This window comes from Camellia sinensis, chromosome 11 (genome assembly GCF_055761805.1).
Source record: "Camellia sinensis isolate YWXY chromosome 11, ASM5576180v1, whole genome shotgun sequence".
NCBI classification, from domain to species: Eukaryota; Viridiplantae; Streptophyta; class Magnoliopsida; order Ericales; family Theaceae; genus Camellia; species Camellia sinensis.
This window is the reverse complement of record NC_138971.1, coordinates 139,332,137-139,354,987: the sequence shown is the minus strand read 5'-3', so window position 1 is coordinate 139,354,987 and position 22,851 is coordinate 139,332,137. Positions and strand designations below refer to the sequence as shown.

At 36.7% G+C, this 22,851-nt stretch overlaps 2 protein-coding genes across 3 annotated transcripts; one reads left to right on the top strand and one right to left on the bottom strand.

Annotated features, from left to right (window-relative positions):
- Positions 1 to 634: 634 nt before the first annotated feature.
- LOC114303911 (protein MODIFYING WALL LIGNIN-1) lies at positions 635 to 10,738 on the bottom strand. 2 transcript variants are annotated; one of them, XM_028249089.2, is made up of 4 exons: positions 10,242 to 10,738; positions 9,840 to 10,045; positions 1,401 to 1,473; positions 635 to 852 (listed from the first exon to the last, which is right to left on the bottom strand). In XM_028249089.2, the coding sequence occupies exons 1-4, from the start codon at positions 10,344 to 10,346 to the stop codon at positions 697 to 699; spliced, it is 540 nt and encodes a 179-aa protein (XP_028104890.1). In that variant the 5' UTR covers positions 10,347 to 10,738; the 3' UTR covers positions 635 to 696. The 2 variants fall into 2 exon arrangements, with proteins under 2 accessions (XP_028104890.1, XP_028104889.1); XM_028249088.2 differs by lacking the exons at positions 635 to 852; positions 1,401 to 1,473 and adding an exon at positions 8,311 to 8,924 and having other exon boundaries at positions 10,242 to 10,723.
- An 8,861-nt stretch (positions 10,739 to 19,599) lies between these two features.
- LOC145802667 (uncharacterized) lies at positions 19,600 to 21,648 on the top strand. The gene is made up of 3 exons (XM_082895429.1): positions 19,600 to 19,845; positions 20,737 to 21,030; positions 21,643 to 21,648. Exons 1-3 carry the CDS (start codon positions 19,600 to 19,602, stop codon positions 21,646 to 21,648), a joined length of 546 nt encoding a protein of 181 aa, XP_082751555.1.
- Positions 21,649 to 22,851: the final 1,203 nt, after the last annotated feature.

Genomic DNA, 22,851 nt, shown 5'->3' with positions numbered 1-22,851 from the left:
GGTCTTAAGTTGAAATGAAACTAGTATTGGGAACAAAACCCTAGGTCTAGGGGTACTAGGTGTTAGGGTTTCTAGAATACCATGATTATAATTCTTGAAAATAGGCTCCTCACATCTTCCTAGGGTGGCCGGCCATTGGGAAGGGTGATGGGGCTATTTTTTTTATTCAATTTAGGTACTAGGGACACATTCCCCAAAGTATATATATATATATAGATCTCAATTTGATTGATGGTACCTATAATATAAAGTACATGTACTAGTTTTTAGGGTAATTCTTGAATTTAAATAAAGAGTGAGGGCTTGGAATTAAACTCATGTATTGGAACCTTACTTATGTAAAATTAAATTAAATTAGGCTAAAGAACCTAATTCAGCTAGGATATTCCTGTTTTGATAAAAAAAAAAAAAAAAATGCTAACCGACAAGATTCAAAATAATTCAAGGAACTAAGGGGCTTTAAGAAAATAATTCAAACATAAGGGTTTTTTAAGAGAATACATTTTTCAGGGGCTTCACATCCTCGGATTACCAAAGGCCTCTGACCTGAATATCACAAAACGTAAGGGGCTGATGAAGCAATTATAGAAAATATATAGTCCACTGAGCTGTGTTAACATCCATGAGACAGTAATTCAAAAAAAAAACTTTATATACATAGGCGTGATGCCAAACATACAGTAGTCCATGCCATATTCATGACAGATATACACATAAACATAAGAATTGTTTAACTTCCAAAAGAAACAAAGTCCCAAACACATGTGAGCTACAAAAAGGAATCTCCTCGGGAGGCACAACAGCTGGCTGACACGACTGAGACTCCAGGTCCTCAACTCTAAGCCTGGTCACCTACATACATATATAATACAGTGAGTTGCAGCCCAGTGAATAATAACAAAGTAAAAGGGTTTAATGAATGATGTCCATTACAGATATAACTTTCAAATCTCTTATTGAACAGAAGCATAAGTATATTCGTATCAGAAATAGAGTCATAAACATATTCATATCATGAGTGGTGTATACGTTAGCATTAAACATATCTCTTTGGTCAAGCATATTAAGTTCCATATTAGAACCTCCGGTGCCGGGTTACATATTGCATACATGGGCCACAGTATTGTTTCCCTAGGGCGAGGGACTGGGCCGTGGTATTATCTCCCCCAGGTGAGGGCCTCATGACCATAAGCCACAGTATTATGCCCCCTGGGTGACGGCCTCTGTTAACGATACCACAATTACATTTCAAAGAAGTGGATCATCATTCATGTAATCACAACACATTCTTTTCTAACATTCAAAAACAACTCATATCATATCATAATATTCAGAAAGTATTTCGTATCGAACATAGTTTTACTACATATCGAACATAGTGTTACTAAGTTATTACTCACAGATAGCTTCATAGATAGCTTGATAGCAAACCAATGGACCAAACCAATGGACCAACAGCTCACGGCACGTGACCTACACAAACACAACAGATACATTTACTGAAACACACGCTTGGGTCTTACGTAACTCATTTTATTTCATTCTTAGTGTGTTTCTAGCCTTTATTCTCATTATTATGTCTTAATCATGGCCTAGGAATGCCTTGGATGTAATGCGGATGCTAAAATACACTAGGAAACACTTAACAAAATTTGTTGAAAATAGGGGTCCTGCTCAAGCGTAACTTCCTTCGCTCGAATGGAAATACAAAATGTGAGCTCGAGCGGCCTGCAAACTCTACAACAGTACTGGTTGCTTGATTTTTCCGCGTGACGCTTGCTCGAGCGTGAGATTTATGCCTTCGCTTGAGTGCAACTCTTGTCGCTCGAGCTGTTTGCAAAACATGTAAACTTCTGAGAGCATGCATTTTATGCTTGAGCAAACTTTTGATCAGTCAAGTGGAGGTGCAAAAACAAAGGTGGTCGCTTAAGCGCAAGATCTGCCGCTCGAGTGAATGGGCAAAATATGGAATTTCTAGATTGCACTCACAAGCTCAAAACTTGAATGCAAAGCTGTAAAATGCACCCCTTGGGCCTCAAAACTTGAGAAAACATTTGTAAACTTACAAATCATTGAGAATTAAAGATCATTTCATGAAATCAAGGCCCAAAAGCATGCCAAATGCTCAAAACTAAACTCAATTCTTTGAAAACATAACATTCATGTTTTATCTTGACTTTAAAGCTTCCAAAACATGATCAATTAGTATAAAATGATACAACACAAGATGAACTCTCAAAACAAAGGTAGACTTAGCACATGCATGTGAGAATTACTTGAAATTTAATTCAAAATGTAAGAAAATGTGCATGCATGCATGATGTGGCTCAAGTTCACCCATTCTAGCTCAATCCTTACGTTACTCAACTAATTTCTCTTGAATTTGTGGTTTAGACATCATAAGTATACAATTCAATGGTGAAATTCCTACCTCAACTCCTCAATGAAGCTCTAGTTGGTGAATTCTCTAAGGTTCCAAGCCAATTTCCTTGAATTCTTTAGCAATTTCTTCCAAGTGCTAGTGTTAATCTCAACCCCCTTGGTCTCTTTTCCTCTATCTCACATTTGTCTCTTGAAGGCTCAAAGATGAGGAGAAAAAGGTGACTCAAGTGGTGTGTATAGGCCTTATATAGGTTTACTTAGGACGTTTAATTAATCTTAACTTAAGCTAAGCAATTTGACATTAATTATTCTAATTTAATGCATTCCGAATCATATCATAAGGTTCTAAAAATTCTAACTAGCACAGAAATCAAGTCAATTCCGTGATCAGATGCCGATAAGGCATTCAATTCGTAGAATAAAACAGAAATAGAAACAAATATTTCTACGATAGACAGATAGGAACACAAATAATGCATCGCACATGTAATTAATTCAGAATTTCATCTTAATTACTTATTAAGCATAATTAGTCATGGATTAATTGGTAATCATGGATCGGGATTGTTACAGAAGTAGAAAATCAGTGTAATATCAAAATATAGAGACTTAGGTCTGATAAAGGCAGCGTATACCATTTTCCAGAATTTTGTGAAAATGTTGGTATTATTCATGAGAAGTTTGCACCCTACACACCACAACAAAATGGAGTAGTTGAAAGAAAGAATAGGATATTAACAGAAATGATTAATGTTATGCTTTCTTACTCTAGTTTAAGTTCTGGTTTTTGGGGTGAAGCCTTGCTCACTACCTGTCACATACTCAATAGAATTCCTCTCAAGGAAAGAAATGTTACTCCTTATGAACTTTGAAAAAACAAGAAACCTAATCTAGGTTACTTGAAAACATGGGTCTATAGAGCAATAGTCAGATTACCTGAACCTAAAAGGAAGAAATTAGGTGAAAAATGAATTGAATGCATATTCCTTGGCTATGCTATACATAACAAAGCATATAGGTTTCTGGTAGTAAAGCCCAACGGTTTAGTCGAAACAAATACCATCATTGAATCACGTGATGCGGTATTTTATGAGAATCATTTCACAGCCATTCCAATGTTGGATTTTAATCAAGGAAATGAATCAACTCCTTTGATATCTACAGAGGAAAGTGAACGACATGAACTCATTGAGCCTAATGAACCTAATGAGCGTATTGAGCTAAGGAGGAGTAAGAGGGCCAAGATTGAGAAGTCATTTGGCCTTGATTTCATTGTTTACCTTGTAGAAGGAACTAGAAAAGCTTATTGCAAGCAAACAATGATTTCTTTGAATATGGATTCAGATCCATTAACCTTTGAGGAAGCTATGAAGTCTCAAGATGTTGCTTTCTGGAAAGAAGCAATAAGTGATGAGATGGATTCTATCATGGGTAACAATACCTGGATACTTGCTGATTTGCCATCTGGATCCAAACCAATTGGTTGTAAATGGATTTTCAAAAGGAAAATGAAAGTTAATAGCACAATTGACAAGTTAAAAGCAAGATTAGTTGCTAAGGGTTTTACTGAAATGAGGGTATCGATTATTTTGATACATATGCTCCGGTGGCCAAGATTGCCACCATTCGAGTGTTGATTGCCTTAGCATCAATCTACAAGCTTGAAATTCATCAAATGGATGTTAAGATTGCTTTCCTAAATAGAGAGTTAGATGAGGAAATCTACATGCAACAACCGGAAGGATTTGTTGTACAGGGTCAAGAACACAAAGTGTGTAAACTCGTGAAGTTATTATATGGACTGAAACAAGCTCCAAAATAGTGGCATCAAAAATTTGACAAAGTAATAGTGTCAAATGGTTTTAGGATACATGAACCTGATAAGTGTGTGTACAGTAAGTTTACTGGCAATAGAGGTGTAATCATATGCCTATATGTAAATGACATGCTTATTTTTGGAATTGACAGTGATGTCATTGAAAGTACTAAAAGTTTCTTGTCATCTAGCTTTAGTATGAAAGATATGGGCTTGGCTGACGTAATTCTGGGTATTAAGATCAAATGAGAGGACAATAGTTTGATTTTTACCTAATCGCACTATATTGAGAAAATTCTTAAAAAATTTAATCAATATAATTGTACACCCATGTCTACACCTTTTCAAATTTGAAATTGTATCCTAATACTGGAAGAGCTATTGATCAGCTAGAATATTCAAGAGTGATAGGTAGCCTGATGTATGCCATGACTTGCAATAGACCTGATATTGCATTTGCAGTGGGAAAACTTAGTAAATACACTAGTAATCTCAATTGTGTGCATTGGCATGCTATTAACCGAGTACTTAGGTACTTGAGGAAAACAATAGGCTATGGAATAGTCTATAATGGCTATACAGCAGTGTTAGAAGGATTCACAGATTCCAGTTGCATAACTGACCATGAAGATCACTCATCCACGAGTGGTTGCATTTTTACTCTTGGAAAAGGAGCTGTCACCTGGGGTTCTAAGATGCAAACATGCATAACAGACTCAACCATGGCGTCTGAGTTTGTAGCATTGGATTCTTGTAGCAAAGAGGCAAAGTGGCTAAGGAATCTCTTGTTAGAGATTAAGATATGGCCAAAACCTATGTCACCAATATCTTTGCATTGTGATAGTGAAGCAACTCTATCATGGGCCTATAGCCACGTCCATAATGGAAAGTCCAAGCATATAGGACTAAGACGTAGCTATGTCAGGCAGTTAATCACAGAAGGTGTGATTACCATTAGTTATGTAAAGTCAAGTGAAAACTTGGCTGACTCCTTAACAAAGGGACTTGCAAGGGATTTGGTGTAGAAAACATCAAAGGGGATCGGTCTTAAGCGCACTTAACATAATCATTCCTGGTGGAAACTTGACTCAACGCTTGAAGAAACATCAAGAAACATCAAGTCTTGAGTTCAATGAGCCCAAGTACACTATATGTCGTGATTATAAGCACTTAATTTTATTTCATTTTTATCCCAAGGTTGAAGTACTTGGTACCTGTAATGTGGAAATAAGAGGATGAGTTAGCAAACTCTTAATAAGCTTACAACTGGGTTGTTAGGGTACTGTAAATTACAGGGGTACTCTTAGTAAGCTTACCTATGTGAGCGTAGGAGGTGGTGCTACTTCCAATGAGTGCTCATGAAACAGGATATAGGCACAAGGCCAATCCATATGTTGATTTGTTTGAATACTTGAGGTAACTTGTACTGTGCGTGAGACATGTCTGGTTAGTCGCATAAGATCGCTAGTTCGAAGACAAGTCTACTATGCCATCTTGATTAACTTTGAGATGTCTTCAGTAACTGAATGATTCAAATCGTAAGATATCTTCACCTATGCATAAGGCTGCCAAGTGAACCAAAAGTCATCATGTAGTATTTTGAAAATGGTGAGGGAATGTTGGGGAATTTTCAAAATAGTTTTTAAAATGTATAATTTAATTTTTGGGTGTTTTCAAAACCTTTCTTATATTTATTTGGAAAGCTTGAAATAAGCTTGGGGACTTTGTTCCATATCGAAAAGAAAGGAAAACATGGAACACTTAATAAAGTGCTACATGGAATATTACTTTGAATATAGAATTGTGAGGTAAAAGCTATGCATCCACACCGCAAGGATAGTGCTTTGCACCATCCGCATACGCACACGTGCACGCTTGTGGCGTGAGCAGTGGGTTGTGTGGCGTTTGATGGCGCACTTTGCACTTAGCTCAAACAGGTTGGAGCGATGACATGGATTCAACGTGGCATAGGTGATGTGGAATACAATCAACTCCACGTGGCAGTGACGTGGCGTCCGTTGGCGATGAGTCAACCAATCAATTGAACGATTACGTGTCTGATCTAGAGCGGTTTGATCATAACCGTTGATTAGAAATGTGCGCGATCGTGCGGATGAGATGGCACCCGATCATGATCAGGTGTGATCAGTCAAGGCAGCTATTTGGTGTGAGAATAATTTGCACTATAGATCGTTAATCCAACAGTCAGATCTGATCGGATGCGATCAAGGGACATGACCATTCGATCATATCCATCAAGGCCTATAAATAGGTTGCGAACTCAGCCATTTCATTCTATCTAAAAATTCAGAAGGCGTTCCTGCAATTCTCTCTCTCCCTCTTGATTTAGATTTTTCGATTAAGAGTTTTTTAAGCAAATTTCTGCTTTTCTTACTGGTAATCAAGTTCTGCAATTTGATTATTGGTGTCTTGATTTTCTTGATTATATCAAGAGTATTCTGATTTATTGTCATTAGTGCAGACGCCGATAGACTTCATCTTTAGATCAAGCTTCATTGTATCTTGGAGGCAAATTTGCTATAACCCCTTGCACATCTTTTAGTGGGTGTAAATATTGTCTTTAGGAAAGCGACTAAGTAACATGACTTGAAATATCAAATTTTTGTTCTACATAAATAAGTTCATCGCCAAGTTTTGAACACCTGAAGACCACCAATTGAAGAATTTAAGACGATTTGTTCCAACACAAATTTGAGGTGATAATGGTAAAATATAATCTTCTCTTCTAGATTTACAATATAAGCAAGTCAAATTATCAAGATGAATCCCGTGGTGAGCTTACAAGAGTCCAACAACTTCTCTAGTTGGCAAAGCTAGAAGCCTCTCCCCTAAAAAAAAAAGATATTCAAATTATAAAATGTATAGATTAAATTAATGTTAGGTGTAACCTATTTTACAGAAAGTTATGAATACTTGTCTTAAAAGTTATGAATACTTTTCTTTAAGACAAACATTTCTGATGATGGGGACTAAATTGCAAGGTATATGTACACATCAGACGCTATGAATATCTTGGGAGGAATATACACAAAAGAAGCTTCTTTCCTTTTTTTTCTTTGTTTGGTTTTTCAAAATTATAATCTGATTTTGACAGTTGACATTCGGAAGGAAGTGTATCATTCAATTATTCTCTACAAGTCCCTTTTTTTTATTTTTTTTTATTTTTGTTGATAAATATTCTCTACAAGTCCCTTTAACATCAACATAAAAGAATCTTTAAACTTTTGCAGATTTTATTGGGTTGAGATTGTTTTTTTGGGAGAAATTTCCATTTAGTCGTATTGTTAAAAAATTATTATAAGTTTATAAAATTCATTAAATGAAATTTTTTAGGGTAAATTATAAATACACCCCTTAAGATTGATTAAAATACGATATAGTTTTGAAAATTACATTCCACCCCCTGAGATTTTTAATTTCATAACAGATCGCTCCCTTCATTAAGAAATTATTAAGTCAATTAACAGTTTTTAATGATATTAGAAATATATTTCAATTAATAATTTAGATAATTTTATTATTGTGTAAGAGAGTAATTATGAATTTCATTTTTTAGTTAATTTTGTTAAATAAAAAATTCTGACAAGGAAATATTTGTAATTTTTTAAATCACAGAGAACAATTTATATTTTAAGCAAATCTTAGGAGTGTATTTGTAATCTATCTCTTTTTTGATTAAAACTTTCACTGAATTGATATTTTCTTTTTGTTCACCTAAAAAATTAGAAACAAGACGTGAAAGTACTTAAAATATAACTGTATTATACTCAACTCTTCTTTGGTTACAATTTTTTTATTTACTTTTGCCTTAAAAAAATTAGATAATTTGATTATGACTTTTTAAATGATGACAAAATTTACGTTTGTTTAACAACGGTTAAAAAATACATTTTTAAAACAATTTTTTTTTATCTTTATTGAATTTTTTAATATTTTTTTATTAATTTATTTATTTATACTTTTGAGGTCCTTTTATTCTAAAATAATCTAAAAAGATTAAATATATATATATATATATAATACCAGAGACAAAAAAAAAAAAAAATTGCTTAAACTTTTAATAACACACCAAAAAAAAAAAAGTTTTTCCATTTTCCAAATGCATAACTTCTTTTAAAAACTTTATCCCATAAATAATTAAAAAAAGACTTAAAAAAATAAAACTAAAACAGATCCTGATCGAGCCTTCCCGGCTAGCCCCTCACTAATTCAATCTTTTTGAAAAAGATGCTGGGAACAATTGCTAAACCCAACTTGAATGATGCTCACAATGAATATAGTACTGTCAGCACTACATTCTGTAAAATTTTCTAAAAAAGATTCAACACGTCCTCAATGGGTGCAGTTATGTGTGGTGGAGGTACTGCCTTGCCCTCATCCAATCCCCATCTTTGGCTTGAAGATATTAGGCCCCTGTTTCTTTCTCTGTTTCTATGATAATTCTGTCATGTACTTCCTAGTCAATTTTCTTCATCCAAATTGTGAATGAACCTTGTATTCTTCCTCAACTTGGCTCTTTCTAATTGTCATAATGTCTGAAACAATAATCAAACCTATGGAAACAAAAACTAGAATTGCAGAGCCAATGTACACTCCATCTTTGACTATGTAGCACTCGCCGTCTAACCATCCTTCCCCGTAGGGCTGCCTTGTGTTCATACTTGTGGCTGCACTGATTAATGCAATTGCAATTCCAAAGCTAAACCTGCAACAACATTGTTTCCAAAACATGTTTGTATTATTGTTTGTCTCGGACCATGTTTCCCTTCGCAATTAATTGCTTTCCTAGTCCTAGCTGTCGTCAATCTCAGGGGTGATTAATTTCTTTCCTAATCCTACATATATAATTTGTTCTTAAAAAATTGCACATGGGATGCGATGTCTCCATTCTTTTATTTTCTTGTCTCATACCGCATCTCTATCAAACAATGAGTGCCGTTGGACTTGATCGTATATAGATTCGATATTCCAAACAGAGAGATAAGGGGATCGGGATAGAGGATCTAGTCTAAATTCTTGAGGTATATCTAATTGCTTGACGTGCTAGGGTTCTACCTATGTAGTCTACAAATAAGAATAATAATAATGATAGGTACATAGAATAAATCACATAATGGTTCACAAAAAAATGTAATAGAAGGTTGTGATTAAATCCAGATATGAAGAGATCTACATTTAGAATAAATCTCAATCTATTATTATTCTTTATTATAACCCATTCTATGTTTTAATTATGTGTTACAAGTATTAGGGTAAAAATAATCTTTGTTGTCAAGCTATGGCAAATGGTAGCATCCCCAAATTCACACACACACAAAACAAAAAAAACAAAAAAAGTGACTTGAAATTGATAATAATGGGTAGTTGTTATGAGTACTCAAAAATCAAGTTGAGCATACATAGGTGGGCTATGATGGTTTGATTAGTTTGGTGTGTGCAATGAGTCTATGACCTATCTAAATTCAACCACTGATGTTTTGATTAGTTTGGTGTGTGCAATGAGTCTGACCTATCTAGATTCAACAACTTGATGTTTACCTTACAATGAATGTAAAACCCATCCATAATTGTAACCCAAGAATATGCATACATGTGAGAGAGAGAGAGAGAGGTCACCTACCATGAAAGTAACAGAAAAGTGAAAGCCTTGGTTGGGCTTTTAGCCTTGCAGCCAGTTGTCTTCTCCCCTGAACAAAAATTCCAGCAGATAATCAAGTTTCCGGTGATCTGAGCAACAAACAGGCAGATCAAAGCTGCAATTCCATATTCAAATGCATGACTTCCCGGCAAAAAACACAACTTCCCATCTAACTTCAGATCCTTCCTCTGCAAAAACACCCAAAAAAAATGAACTATGAGGGGAAAAAATGAAAGAAAATAAAAAAGAAAGTCCCAGTGTATGAGACTTTCGCCACTATGAGGTTTGGGAGGATAAGATGTATACAGCCTTATTTTACGTGTCAAGAGACTATTTCTGTGATTTGAAAATGATAGAAGAAAGGACAAACAATGTTGTTGTTACCTTAGTTCTTTTGAACTCAGAGGCAATGCAAAAGGCAAAGGAGACAACACCAAGGGCTATGATGATAGACAAGATTAGCACAAACCCATAATGCTTTTTGGCCATGGAAATAGCTAGTGTCTTTGTTGGATAAGGCTTGTTGAATATGGAGAATAAAGAGATTGTAAGGCTTGGGGATTACTCAAAAGAAAAGAAAAGAAAGAAAGGAAGGAAGGTTGGCCCCTCCTCTCCTTCCCATGGGTTGGATTGGAACTTTCTTCAAAAGCAGTCTTTCATTGCTTTGAAGGTGAGATATATGCCATTGCTTGGTTGTGTTTAGATAGTTTTGGAATCTATGTGAAGCTTTTTGATCAATCTTTTGTTCATTGTGATTGAGCTGCCAAACTTCAACTGCTTCAATGGTGGGTTACCAGGCTATGGAGAGAGAGAGAGAGAGAGAGCTGTATTTAGCTTATTTCAGTTAGCCAAAAACACTTGGATTTATGTGGGATGGGGGTTTTAGGAGAAAGGCATTATAGTAAAAGCAGTTTTACACACCAAGAATTTTTTATTGAAACTAATTTTAAAAATTTGTGGTTGAGATTAAATCAACATAACTTTTTGAATATATCTCTGTGGTTGAGATTGATTTTAGACGTAGGTTTTACCACCAAAGAATTAAATCTGAACCATATACATCAACTATTTGAATATAAATCTAAGCTTAAATTCTAGTTCCTTAATATATATATATATATATATATCCAAAAAAAAAAAATGAAAAACTTTTCTGAATATATAATTATGCACACTTTCCATAATCTTTTGATTATTATCTATCCTTATTAATATTTGTATATGTGTACTTTCCATAACTACATCTTGACACTGAATTGGAAAATCCTTTTAAAGGAAATTTATAAATTGTAGGTTATAAATATGTAATTTTATTCCACGTGTAAAACGATTGTTTTCATGATTTGCACAAATGACGTTTTATTCCTAATGAGATTACTTTATGAAAAATATTTTGAAACTCTAATTTGTAAGTTGTAATAGTTCTAATGTGTATGTAGGACTCATATGATATGATGTTTTGGCCTTGTCTTTTTTTGTTTTTTTTTTTTCTGATTTTTCACCTCACTAGAGTTCAATTAAAGCTCTAATTTTAAAGAGATGTATCATTATTGTAACTTTATTACTAATCTAAGAACAAGTATTTATTCTCTTTTAAGATATTGGAAAAATCAGGGATAAGAAATAGTTGAAGGGAATAAAAGAACTGAAAATTAATTTTATATCATCAAAGTCAAATTGTACTAACCCGTGGTTAAGAAGTTAAACACGAGAGTTTTACTATATTCAAATTTAAGAGGATCCAAAAGTCTCATTAAGAAGTTAAGCACGGTTCGATCCGATTAAGGACTGGATAGAAGCCATGCCAATTTTGAAAGTCTCATATTCAAATTTAAGAGGATCCAAAATGATTGGATTTGACTAATATATATATGATTTGTATTATATGTCATTGTATACATGGTATAGAATCTTTTGCAGAATGACATAGTAGGTCAATTTAAATTCTTTGATAATTTTTTTTTTTTTTTTTTAAATGTTAGAATAAAGTACGGCTTATACTTCATTTGTTTGGATTTGAGGCAAATTCTAGTATGATTTTTTTTTTTTTTTTGGTTTTGATTTTTTTCATTAGAGTTCGAGAAGGCCCATATAGAAGGTAATGGGCTTATCCGCAGGTTGGGCTTAAGCATATCCGTGGCAAATACCTACTATCAAGAATAATGTTAATTTATAATGTGGTGTTTCTTCTTTCTACGCTACGTCTACATCGATCTTTGCATCCACCGTGACATTCTAAATATTGAGATTGTTTGCCTAATTTTGAAAACTTTAGATTTTTTTTTTTTGCTTCGGAGAAATTACAAATAGGACTTTTCTTAGGTGTGCCTTGCATATGGTATGTAAGGCACCTACACCCTTCTATTTTTGCATTTACACATTTACACTTACACCCTTTAATGGCAACAATTGGGTTGCATATGGTGTGCAACCGTAAGTAGGTTGCACACCATAGTAGAACCCTTACAAATAAATCAATAAATGAAAATTCAAAGTTTGAAGTTTATAATAAATAAAATTTTTATTTTGTCAATTTAAATCATAATTTCTTATTTTACTTTCAATCTAAACTTTTATCTATTTTGTTAAGTAAAAATGTTTGAGAAAATATATTTTAGTTATTAACTCAATAAAAACTAGTATTTTAAATATTTTTTGTACTTCTACATTGAGTTTGTGTTAGCAAAAATTTAGTTTAGACTCAATCGACAATGATTGATCAACAAGTTTCAACCGATTTTAAATTAATATAAAAATGATTAGACTTTGTAGTTGAGTTCTATGCCTTAAACAGATTAAGGACTTCTTTGGAGGTAATTAAGTAAAGAAGAAATTGAACATAATGGAATATGTATTAATTCGAATAAATTGTCACTTGTCACTAGTTACAAGAACCTAAACAAGAACAAAAAATTGAATAAATACAACAATCGACAGAAAGAAGAGAAATGAGGGGTTGAAAAAGCTATTTGTTTAATCTGCTCTTAAAATGGCTAATTTAGAACTACTTCTAAATGACTCTGCATGAGTGTGTTTGATAGTTGATGATTGATGATTCATCCTTTGATCTTTATTCTAGCTTCTTTTTATAGTTGACTCCTGGCTTGGCTCTTAATTTTGATCTTCCTTGATTTTCTGTCTCTCTTCATGTTTATCCCCCCATTTAGGAACCATTTTTTGATTTCTTTCTAAATCCTTAGTTATCATCTTTCATAGCTTTCTCTTTTCAATCCCACTTTATGTTATGTCAACTATTTTAGCCACCCTTGCCACGCCATCCTTTCCATGTCATCACTATGACCTGTAGGTGGAAAATTTCTAAATTTTAGTACCAACGATGCCCCCTTCATTCAAGGTAAAAAGAAAATCTTTTGTCTTGAATGATATTGGTCTGGAATTCTGGGCCCAATATTTTTTAACTTCTTTGGGCCACTTAGCACTTCCCAAGCCCATCAAAGATTAGACCTTATTTCAGCTATCTTATTTTATTTATTTATTTTGGGCCCCACACATAGGTACTTAAAGTTTTTTCAAATTCTCCCTCTTCGTTATTTCTTTTCTCTTGCGAACTTTTCCTCTTCTTCTGAGATCAAGAAATCCTAACTTTCTCAGCCATGTCTTCTGACTCAGATTTCAACCTAGTTCGTCGATTCCCACAGGAGATCGTTCAACTTATCGAGAGCAACAAATTCGACTCCCAAAACACGACCAGTCTTATTACCAATACTGAGGAATTTGGCCCTTGTGTTTTGAACACTTCTCTTCTTTCTACACTACGTCTACAACTATCTCGGCATCCACCATGACATTCTAAATATTCAGATTGTTTGCCTAATTTTGAAAACTTCAGTTTTTTTTTTCTTCGGAGAAACTACAAATAAATAAATAAAAATTCAGATTTTGAAGTTTATAATAAATACAAATTTTATTTTGTCAATTTAAATCATAATTTCTTGATTTACTTTCAATCTAAAATATTTACTTATTTTTGTTAAGTAAAAATGTATGAGAAAATATATTTTAGTTATTAAACTCAATAAAACTAGTATTTTAAATTTTTTTTGTACATCTACATTGAGTTTGATAACTAAAAAGCAATATGTTTCCATCAATTTAACTTAACAAAAATAAATAGATTGTTTAAATTGAAAATAAATAAATAAATTAAAATTAAAATTAATAAAATTCAAAATTTATTTTATATTGAGTAAATTCCCACTTTGGCCCTTAAAATTTATCTTTTTTTTATTTGACCCTTTATGTTTCAAATTTTTCCTAAATTATTTCTAAAACTAATTTCTATTCAAAATTCAACAAAAAATATCACGTTAATTGTCACCAAATTTTAAAATGCATTATTATATTAAGATTTGAATTTATACAAGAAAATACGAAAACGGTGTGGACCATATACAAGTTCAAAATAATATCATAATCATTATCACGATGTATCGTAACTAACAATATAATAAGTCATCATAAAAAAACACAAAGATTGTAACCAAAATACATATAATACACTCCCCATAAAATTTCCCGAGATGTGAATTATGTAAAATAATTATTAAGATTTATTTATTTATTTTTATTTTTCTTGTGATTTGGCCATTTTCTTTTCTATACAGAGATTCTCATAAAGAGTTCCCTACAAAGCAATTAAAAAAGTGCGGAATTTGACCTCTTTCAACGATCATTCTCTCTCTACACTAACCCTTCATGCGTTTGAAATCAATGGCATTTTACGAATCTTAGTTCTTCATGTTCTTCCATTGTCATACAATTTTTTATTTTATTCTATTTTATTTTAATTTATGTTCTCTGTTTGCTTGTAGTTTAATTTTACTTGGCTTTTGGAATTTTGTTTTTTGAGATATGGTTACAATTTTTTTGAATTTCATACAGAATCTCACATTGGAGGAAGGGAAATGTTTTGGTAGGTCAAAATTTTCAATTGTAGTACAAAACCCTAATGGAAAATACTGGAGTAGAACGATTTGATGAGGAATTTAACAAACTTATGTGTGAATTAGAAATTAAAAGCCTTATTTTGATGTTTTCGGTGAAATGGGTATATTTTATTCTTCAATTTGCAATTGGGTCTTTGTGGGTGTTGTGGGGACATATTTTGTGAATGACAGCACGTGGCTAAGGTGACACCGAAGTGTCAGCTGAGGTGCCACGTGGCTTGGTCATGCGCTAAGGTGATCTCGGCTAGGCCGAGGTTATCTGCGGGGATACCAGAATCCGAGATGAGTGGATAAGGGACAAGAGTCCTAGAATAGGGGATGATCTTAGCCTGGATAAAGATAAAGCTCTTAGGGAGTTTATTCCTATCTAGCTAAGAGTCCAAGATAGGTATTGAGCCTAAGTCCATTGAAGTTAGGCTTCAGCAGGGATTAGGTCATTGTTGGGTATAAAGGCAAGACACCCTCGTGGGTCTAAGGTAAGTTCTTTCTTGTGAGTTTAAGCACAATTTGCTATCTTTGAGAGATATTGATTACTGACTTGATCATCGGAGTGTCCCCAGGTGGACGAACCACTGCCGGATTCTTATCTTTCTATGACAGGTTGTTCAGACTTAATCTATTCTGTCGGTGCTCTTCAGCTGAGTTTTCCCATTTGGTTGTGTGGTCAAAAATCAATACGTACAATTTGGGGCCGTCTGTGGGAACGTAAGGAGAATAGATGGCCAACGACGGGCAGAAAGAAAACGTCGGGGATGACATCCCTAGTGGGAGTGGTGAGCATGCCGATCTAAACTTGGAGGAAGAAAAACATAACGAAGGAACACGGGATCAGAATCTTGGGGAGAAAGATGTTGGCCAAGAGAGAGACGCACTGAAGAAAGCAGATCGAGACAAGTATTACAACGAAAGCAACCTCCAGGTATGGAAAGATAGATGCCTGAAGAGGGATGGCAAGATGAAGGGAAAGGCAAACAAGTTGGCAGACTTGCAATTGGTTGTCAACTTCATGATGCAGAACAACGTCATGTAGCCACCGTTTCCATTGAAGGATACACCAATTCCAATGGCCAAGAACGACGCCCAGAAAAGGGGGCAGAAAGCAATTCCAGCAGTCCCTCAGCATGACAGAGTGAAAGAACGCTCATATCGGCCTTCACAGGATGCCGGGCGGGCAGAGTTAATGAGAGGAGAGTCTTTAAGGATGCCTCATACCAAGGGAACTTATGCCAAGGAACATCGGCATGTTCAAGGGAATGAACTTTGTTTTGACAAGGTGAATGAAGAGAAGTCCAAGAGGATGTATAACGACATCGGGAGTAGCGCACCAAAAAGGCTAAAATCTGTTGACAGTCGAACTCCTGGTCGGACTAAGGAGGATTTGAGGGACTACCTCCAGAGAAAGCGGCAGAATGTCAAGGTCATATCACCCGTCAAAATCGAGAACGTCGTTCTCAGTAGAGATGGATAGGTTTGAGGGCCCAAAAAGGTTCCATATGCCAAGGTTCTAGACATATGACAGTAAGTCCGATCTGAACTTTCACGTCGACTTATATCTGAATTCAATAGCCTTTTATACCTGGAACGAACCGTTGCTATGCAAGGTGTTCCCCTCATCCTTTGGGAAAATTGCATCGGATTGGTTTCACAAGTTGTCGAAAGGAACTGTAAAGAGTTAGGAAGGCCTGGTCGAGATGTTCGTGGCCAGGTTTGTCACGAACAAGTTGCAACCATTAAAGGTAGACTCCCTGATGGCTTTGAAAATTGGCAAGAGTGAGAGCCTCAGGGCTTATGCCAAAAGGTATTATGAGGTGTTCAACCGAATACCAAGATGCAACTAGGAGTTGGTGATCGTGTCTTTTAAGAACGGCTTGGAGGATGACTGCATGCTTCGGAAGTCACTAGCAAAGACTCTGCCAAAAAAGTATGGAGAAGCTCATGGCAAGGATTGAGAAATATGCCAGAGCAGAAGAGGATACGCCGAGAACAAAGGCACTGAAGCAGAAAAAAAAAACGGCTCGCTAAAGTGAGGCCGAGGTAATACTGGATTTAATAGGCAAGAAACAGGGCTGAGGGCTGCACAAGCAATCACCACTGTGTTCCGGATCCTGGTTTATAAAGTTCTAGAAAGGATTAGGAACCAACCATATTATAGAGCGCCGAAGAGGATTCCTGGCGAATTTATAGGGAGAAGTCTTGGGAAGCACTGTGCTTACCATAATGAGGATGGGCACCTGACTCAGAGGTGCAGAGCCCTGAAGGTGCACTTGGAAGATCTGGTCAAACAAGGTCACTTGAGGGACCTAGTAAATGAGGCCAGAATGAGGGAAGAGCAGGTGAGACTGCCCCAGGCACTGGTAGCACCACCTCTGCCACAACCACAGCAAGTAGAACCTCGGGTGATCAATGTGATCCACTCTAAGGTTAATGAGAATGATATACGAGGAGAGATCCAGAAGGTAAAACACTTACAACATGTGTGTTAGGTCTAGCAAAAAAGGCCTAGGACAAACGAGTACCAGGGACCGATGGTGTCCTTTACTGAGGCAGACCTAGACATGGTACAACATTCACACAACGATGCTCTGGTGGTGACCCTTAAGGTTAGAGAATACCATGTAAGGTGCATTCTGATCGACCAAGGCAGCTCTTGTGACATCATGTATGTCAGGTGTTACAAGGAGCTTGGCCTTCATCGCGATGATTTGGAGTAGTTTAGCAGCCTAATGGTTGGGTTCAATGGAACGCCAACATGGCTTCTGGGGGCAATGAATCTGGAGGTGCAGGCGGGCACCAGGAAAGTAAGCACAGAGTTTATAGTAATTGACACCCCCTCCCCTTATAATATTATCTTGGGGCTATGGTTGCACACAATGAGGGCTGTTCCCTCAACATTGCACCAATTGTTACGGTTCCCAATGGAGTATGGAATTTAAGAGGTCAGAGGGGATCAGGTGCAGGCAAAAAATTGCTACATGGTAGCAATGAAATCCACCTGCAACGTGCGAGAGACAGAAACAGTAGAATTTGAAGATGAAGACATAGAAGTTATAGATGATGTCGGCAAAGAACCAGCCGAGTAGAGTAAGGAAGTCATGAAGAAAATTCTAGTCCAAGAAGGGAATGAAGAATGCTTCTTCCTTCTCGGCTCAGGCTTGGCCGAGGGTGAGGAAAGAGAGTTGGAAGCTTTCTTACGGGCTAACATAGAAGTATTTGCTTCGACGCCATACAAGATGCCAGACATTGACCCCGAGGTCACATGCCATATGCTCAATGTAGACAGGTCAGCTAAACCTATCATTCAGTGAGTAAGGAGGCTGGCGTTGATGCATGTAGTGGCAGTTGAGGAAGAAGTGAACAAACTGCTGGAAACCAAAGCCATTTGCGAGGTGAACTTCCCTACTTGGTTGTCCAACACTGTGGTGGTGAAAAAGAAGAATGGCAAGCTGAGGGTTTGTGTTGATTTCACCAGCTTGAATAAGGCTTGCCCCAAGGATAGTTTTCCACTTCCCAAGATTGACCAGTTAGTAGATGCCACTTCAGGACATGAAAGGATGAGCTTCCTGGATGCTTACAGGGGATACCACCAGATAGCAATGTATCCCTCTGATGAGGAGAAGACTGCATTTATCATCCTAAAAGGGTTGTACTGCTATAGAGTGATGCCTTTCGGACTGAAAAATGCAGGTGCAACCTACCAGAGGTTAGTGACCAAAATGATTTGGCATCTGATTGGCAAGACAATAGAAGTGTACATTGATGACATGGTCGTGAAGACCAAAGAACCTAAGAATCATCTGGTCAACTTAAAGGCAGTTTTTAACATCCTGAGGACATATCGGCTCTGACTCAATGCTTCGAAATGCGCATTTGGAGTCAGGTTTGGTAAGTTCCTAGGATACTTTGTTACCAAAAGAGGCATTGAAGCAAGCCTGGATCAAATCAAGGCCATCATTGACTTGAAAAGCCCAACATCGGCAAAACAAGTGTAGATGTTGACTGGAAGTGCCGCAGCCCTGAACAGGTTTATAAGTAGAAGTTCAGATAAGTGTAAATCATTTTTTAGTTTATTAAAGAAGGCCACAAATTTTTTGTGGATAGAAGAGTGCGAAGTCGCCTTGGCCGACTTGAAAAAGTATCTGACAACAACTCCAGTTCTTTCAAATCCAGTACTAGGAGAGGAACTGTTTTTATACTTGGCAGTTTCAGAGCACGCAGTGAGTGTAGTGGTAATCAGAAAAGAGAAGGGAGAACAAAGGGTAGTATACTATGTGAGTAAAACCCTAACAAGCGTAGAGACCAAGTACTTACCCCTGGAAAAATTGACACTAGCCCTGGTAATAGCTTCGAAGAAACTGAATCACTACTTCCAAGCCCACAAGATCGTGATACTGACTGAGCATCCTTTGAAGTCCCTATTACAACAAGGAGATCAGACAGGAAGGGTAGCCAAATGGGCAGCAGTGTTGGGCCAATATGACCTGAAATTTAGGCCTAGAATAGCAATTAAGGGCTAGGTTTTGGTCGACTTTGTGGCCGAGTTCACACCTAGTGCCATCCTACGTCAGACTCTAGCAAGCCACGGCTTAGGGTGTCAAGGAGAGCAAGAAGAAACCCAGCTGGGGCCAAAGAACCCCACTCAAGTATAAAAGAAGAAAGAAGAAAAACCAAAGCCTTGCGACATCTACATCGGCGACTCATTCCACCTGTTTATTGATGGAAGTTCAAACCGTTAAGGAGCGAGGGCAGGGGTAGTGTTAGTATTGCTAGATGGGCGAATGTTAGAACAGTTTATTCATTTGCGGTTCAAGGCCTTCAACAATGAAACAGAGTATGAGGCACTGATCGCAAGGTTGAAGTTAGCAATAGCAATGGAAGCCGATAAGGTGGTAGTCTTCTGTGACTCCCAACTTATTGTGAATCAAGCAACAGGCGAGTACGCAGCCCAAGATGAAAGAATGATAGCCTATGTTAAGGAAGTTGTTAGACTGCTAGCATTGTTCCATGATTGCTTGCTACAACAGGTTAGCCGAGATGATAACAACCATGTTGATGCCTTGGCTAACCTGGCTAGTGCAATGAAATTAGGGGAGGCAAGGACAATAATAGTTGATTATTTGTCAGGTCCAAGTGTGGAACCACTAATCACAGAGTACGAAGCAATGTGTGTGGAGATGGGTCCAAGTTGGATGGATGCAATAGTGATGTTCCTTAGGGATGACAAGCTGTCAGATGGCTGAAAAGAGGCACATAAGACCAGGTTGAAATCAGCCAGGTTCAGCCTAATAGCAGATAGCCATCTCTATAGGAGATCCTTCACTGGTCCCTTTTTGAGATGTGTGTATCCCTCCCAAGTTAAAGACTTCTTGTATGAAATACATGAAGGAGTATATGAAAGCCATGTTGGGGGCAGATCACTTGCTCATAGGGCCATTACTCAGGGGTATTGGTGGCCCTACATGTAGAAAGATGTTGAAGCCTATGTCAGAAAGTGCGAGAAGTGTCAAAGGTTTGCATCTTTGATATATCAACCAGCAGCAGATTTGAACCCAATATCCAGCCCTTGGCCATTTGCCTAGTGGGGCATGGATCTTGTTGGATAACTGCCCCAAGCAACTGGGCAAAGAAAGTTTCTACTGGTAACAATTGATTACTTCACGAAGTGGGTAGAAGCTGAACCCCTTGCAAAGATTCGAGATATTGATGTGAAGAACTTCATATGGAAGAACATTATCACCAGGTTTGGGTTTCCAAGGGCAATAATAGCAGACAATGGTACATAATTTGACAGTAAGTTAATCAAAAGCTTCTGTACAAAGTACAAAATCAAGAACTACTACTCTACACCAAGTTTTCCTCAGAGCAACGGTCAAGCAGAAGCATCCAATAAGACTATCTTGGATGTGATCAAAAAGAGGCTGGAAGCAGCAAATGGAAAATGGGTAGAAGAGTTGCCCAATGTACTTTGGGCATATCGGACTGCGCTGAAAAGATCAACAAGGGAGTCTCCATTTGCCATGGCTTATGGCACTGAAGTAGTTATCCCATTGGAAGTCGGCATCCCTGGGATCAGAACCCAGGGAGTAGAAAATGGGACTAATGAGGCATTCCTAGCTCGAGATCTAGACCTACTGGAGGAGAAAAGAGAGAAAGCATCAATTCGGCAGGGGGCATGCCAGCAACAACTTGCTAAGGCTTACAATAATAAGGTCAACCCAAGAGAGTTTAAGGTTGGGGACCTCGTCCTAAGAAAGGTCGTCGGCAATAAGAAGGATCTCAGGGGAGGGAGAACTTTGCCCAAATTGGGAGGGGCCTTATAGAATCAACTCGGTTGCCTGTAATGGGACATATCGGCATGAAGACATTAAGGGCAAAGAGTTGCCAAGACCCTAGAACACTTGCAACTTGAAGTTTTTTTATCATTAGTTTTTTGTTTTTGTGAAGTTTATATCATAATTTTATTAGCTGAAGTAATAATAAAATGTTAGTTTGATTTTTGAATTTGGAATTTATGCAATGTTTTCGAATGAAACATGACAAATAACTTAGACATATTACATGGCAGAGTTGAATTATACTTGCACATAATAGAGTTAAACTAAGTTGGCGATGTTTCTGAATGAAACATGACAAATAACTTAGACTTATTATATGGCAAAGTTGAATTATACTTGCATATAATAGAGTTGAACTAAGTTGGCGATGTTTCTGAATAAAACATGACGAAATAACTTAGACTTATTATATGGCAGAGTTGAATTATACTTGCATATAATATAGTTGAACTAAGTTGAATTAATCTAGGCTTGCCATGTTGGCAGTGTTAAACTCAGAATGGAACTAAGTGTGCTTTAGTTGGATTAACAAAGAAACCAAGGTTGAACACCTCAGCTAGTCTTTGTTTGAATTTGACTTCGGTGAAAGACTATAAACACATAATGTGAACTTAAGTGGAACTTAGGTTCACATTAGGGGGCAGGGAACTAGAATGATGAATAAACTTAAGAAGTTTGGGACTTGTTGAAATTTTTTAGAAAAATTTACAAGTTAGAATTGGCTTAACACTTGTTGAAATTTCAGAAAAATTTACAAGTTGAAATTAGCCGAGGTAATAATGAAAGAAGTATCCAAGGTACATATTGTAAAAATGGAAGTGAAGAAGTAAGTATACTAACTAAAGTTTAAATAAACAATACTTGTAAAAATGTTTCGAAACATTTTTTAAGTGTTAGCTTAGGCATCCCAGTTGTTGGCCGAGACAAACAGTCAGGGTATATCCGAGGTAATTTATCGTGAGGTGAATACACAATTAAGGTGTACTTTGAATAAGTGCAAAAAATATTCTAAGTATAGAAACATGCGTAGAAGAAAAGCAGTAAAGCATAAAGAAAAGAAGGCTTACAACATTTAGAAGGAAATAAGGCATGCATTCAGCAAAGCAACTTGTTCGGATACAAAAAGGCACTTCAGTTTGGCATAGGAGGCTGCTTGTCTAAGTTGCAGAAGAAAAACTTGCATTGAAAACTTGTTTAGATATACGAGGGGCACATCGGCCAAACGTAAAAGCTAAAACATTGTTCAAACAAAAAGGTTACAAAAAGTACAAAAAAAGATCCTAAGTGGACCGTTCTGCATCGGCGATTGGCTGTGTGTCGGCCTCAGTAGACAACTGGGAAAGCTTCTCGGCAGTCTTCTCCGCCTCGATCTCGGCATCGATCTCGAGAAAAGTCTGGTCGAGGCTCTTCTCGGCTGTCTGTACCTCGGCTTCGGACGCTATTGTCTTGGGAGAGGCACTCTTGGAGACCCCATCCACCTCATCTTGAGTCAAACCAAGGACTTGCTCATTCAGAGTGGGGGACTTGGCCCCAACAGCAGCCTCTTCTTCATCCTCAGCCTTTTCTTCGGCGTCATCTTCCTCAGCATCATCATCGGATTCCTTTAGAGCCGGAGGAAAGGGCACTTGGAGCTGGTTAATATCCCAGAGTGGGGAGTCCATTAGGACATATATATTGTTGAGCGCTGCCATCCAG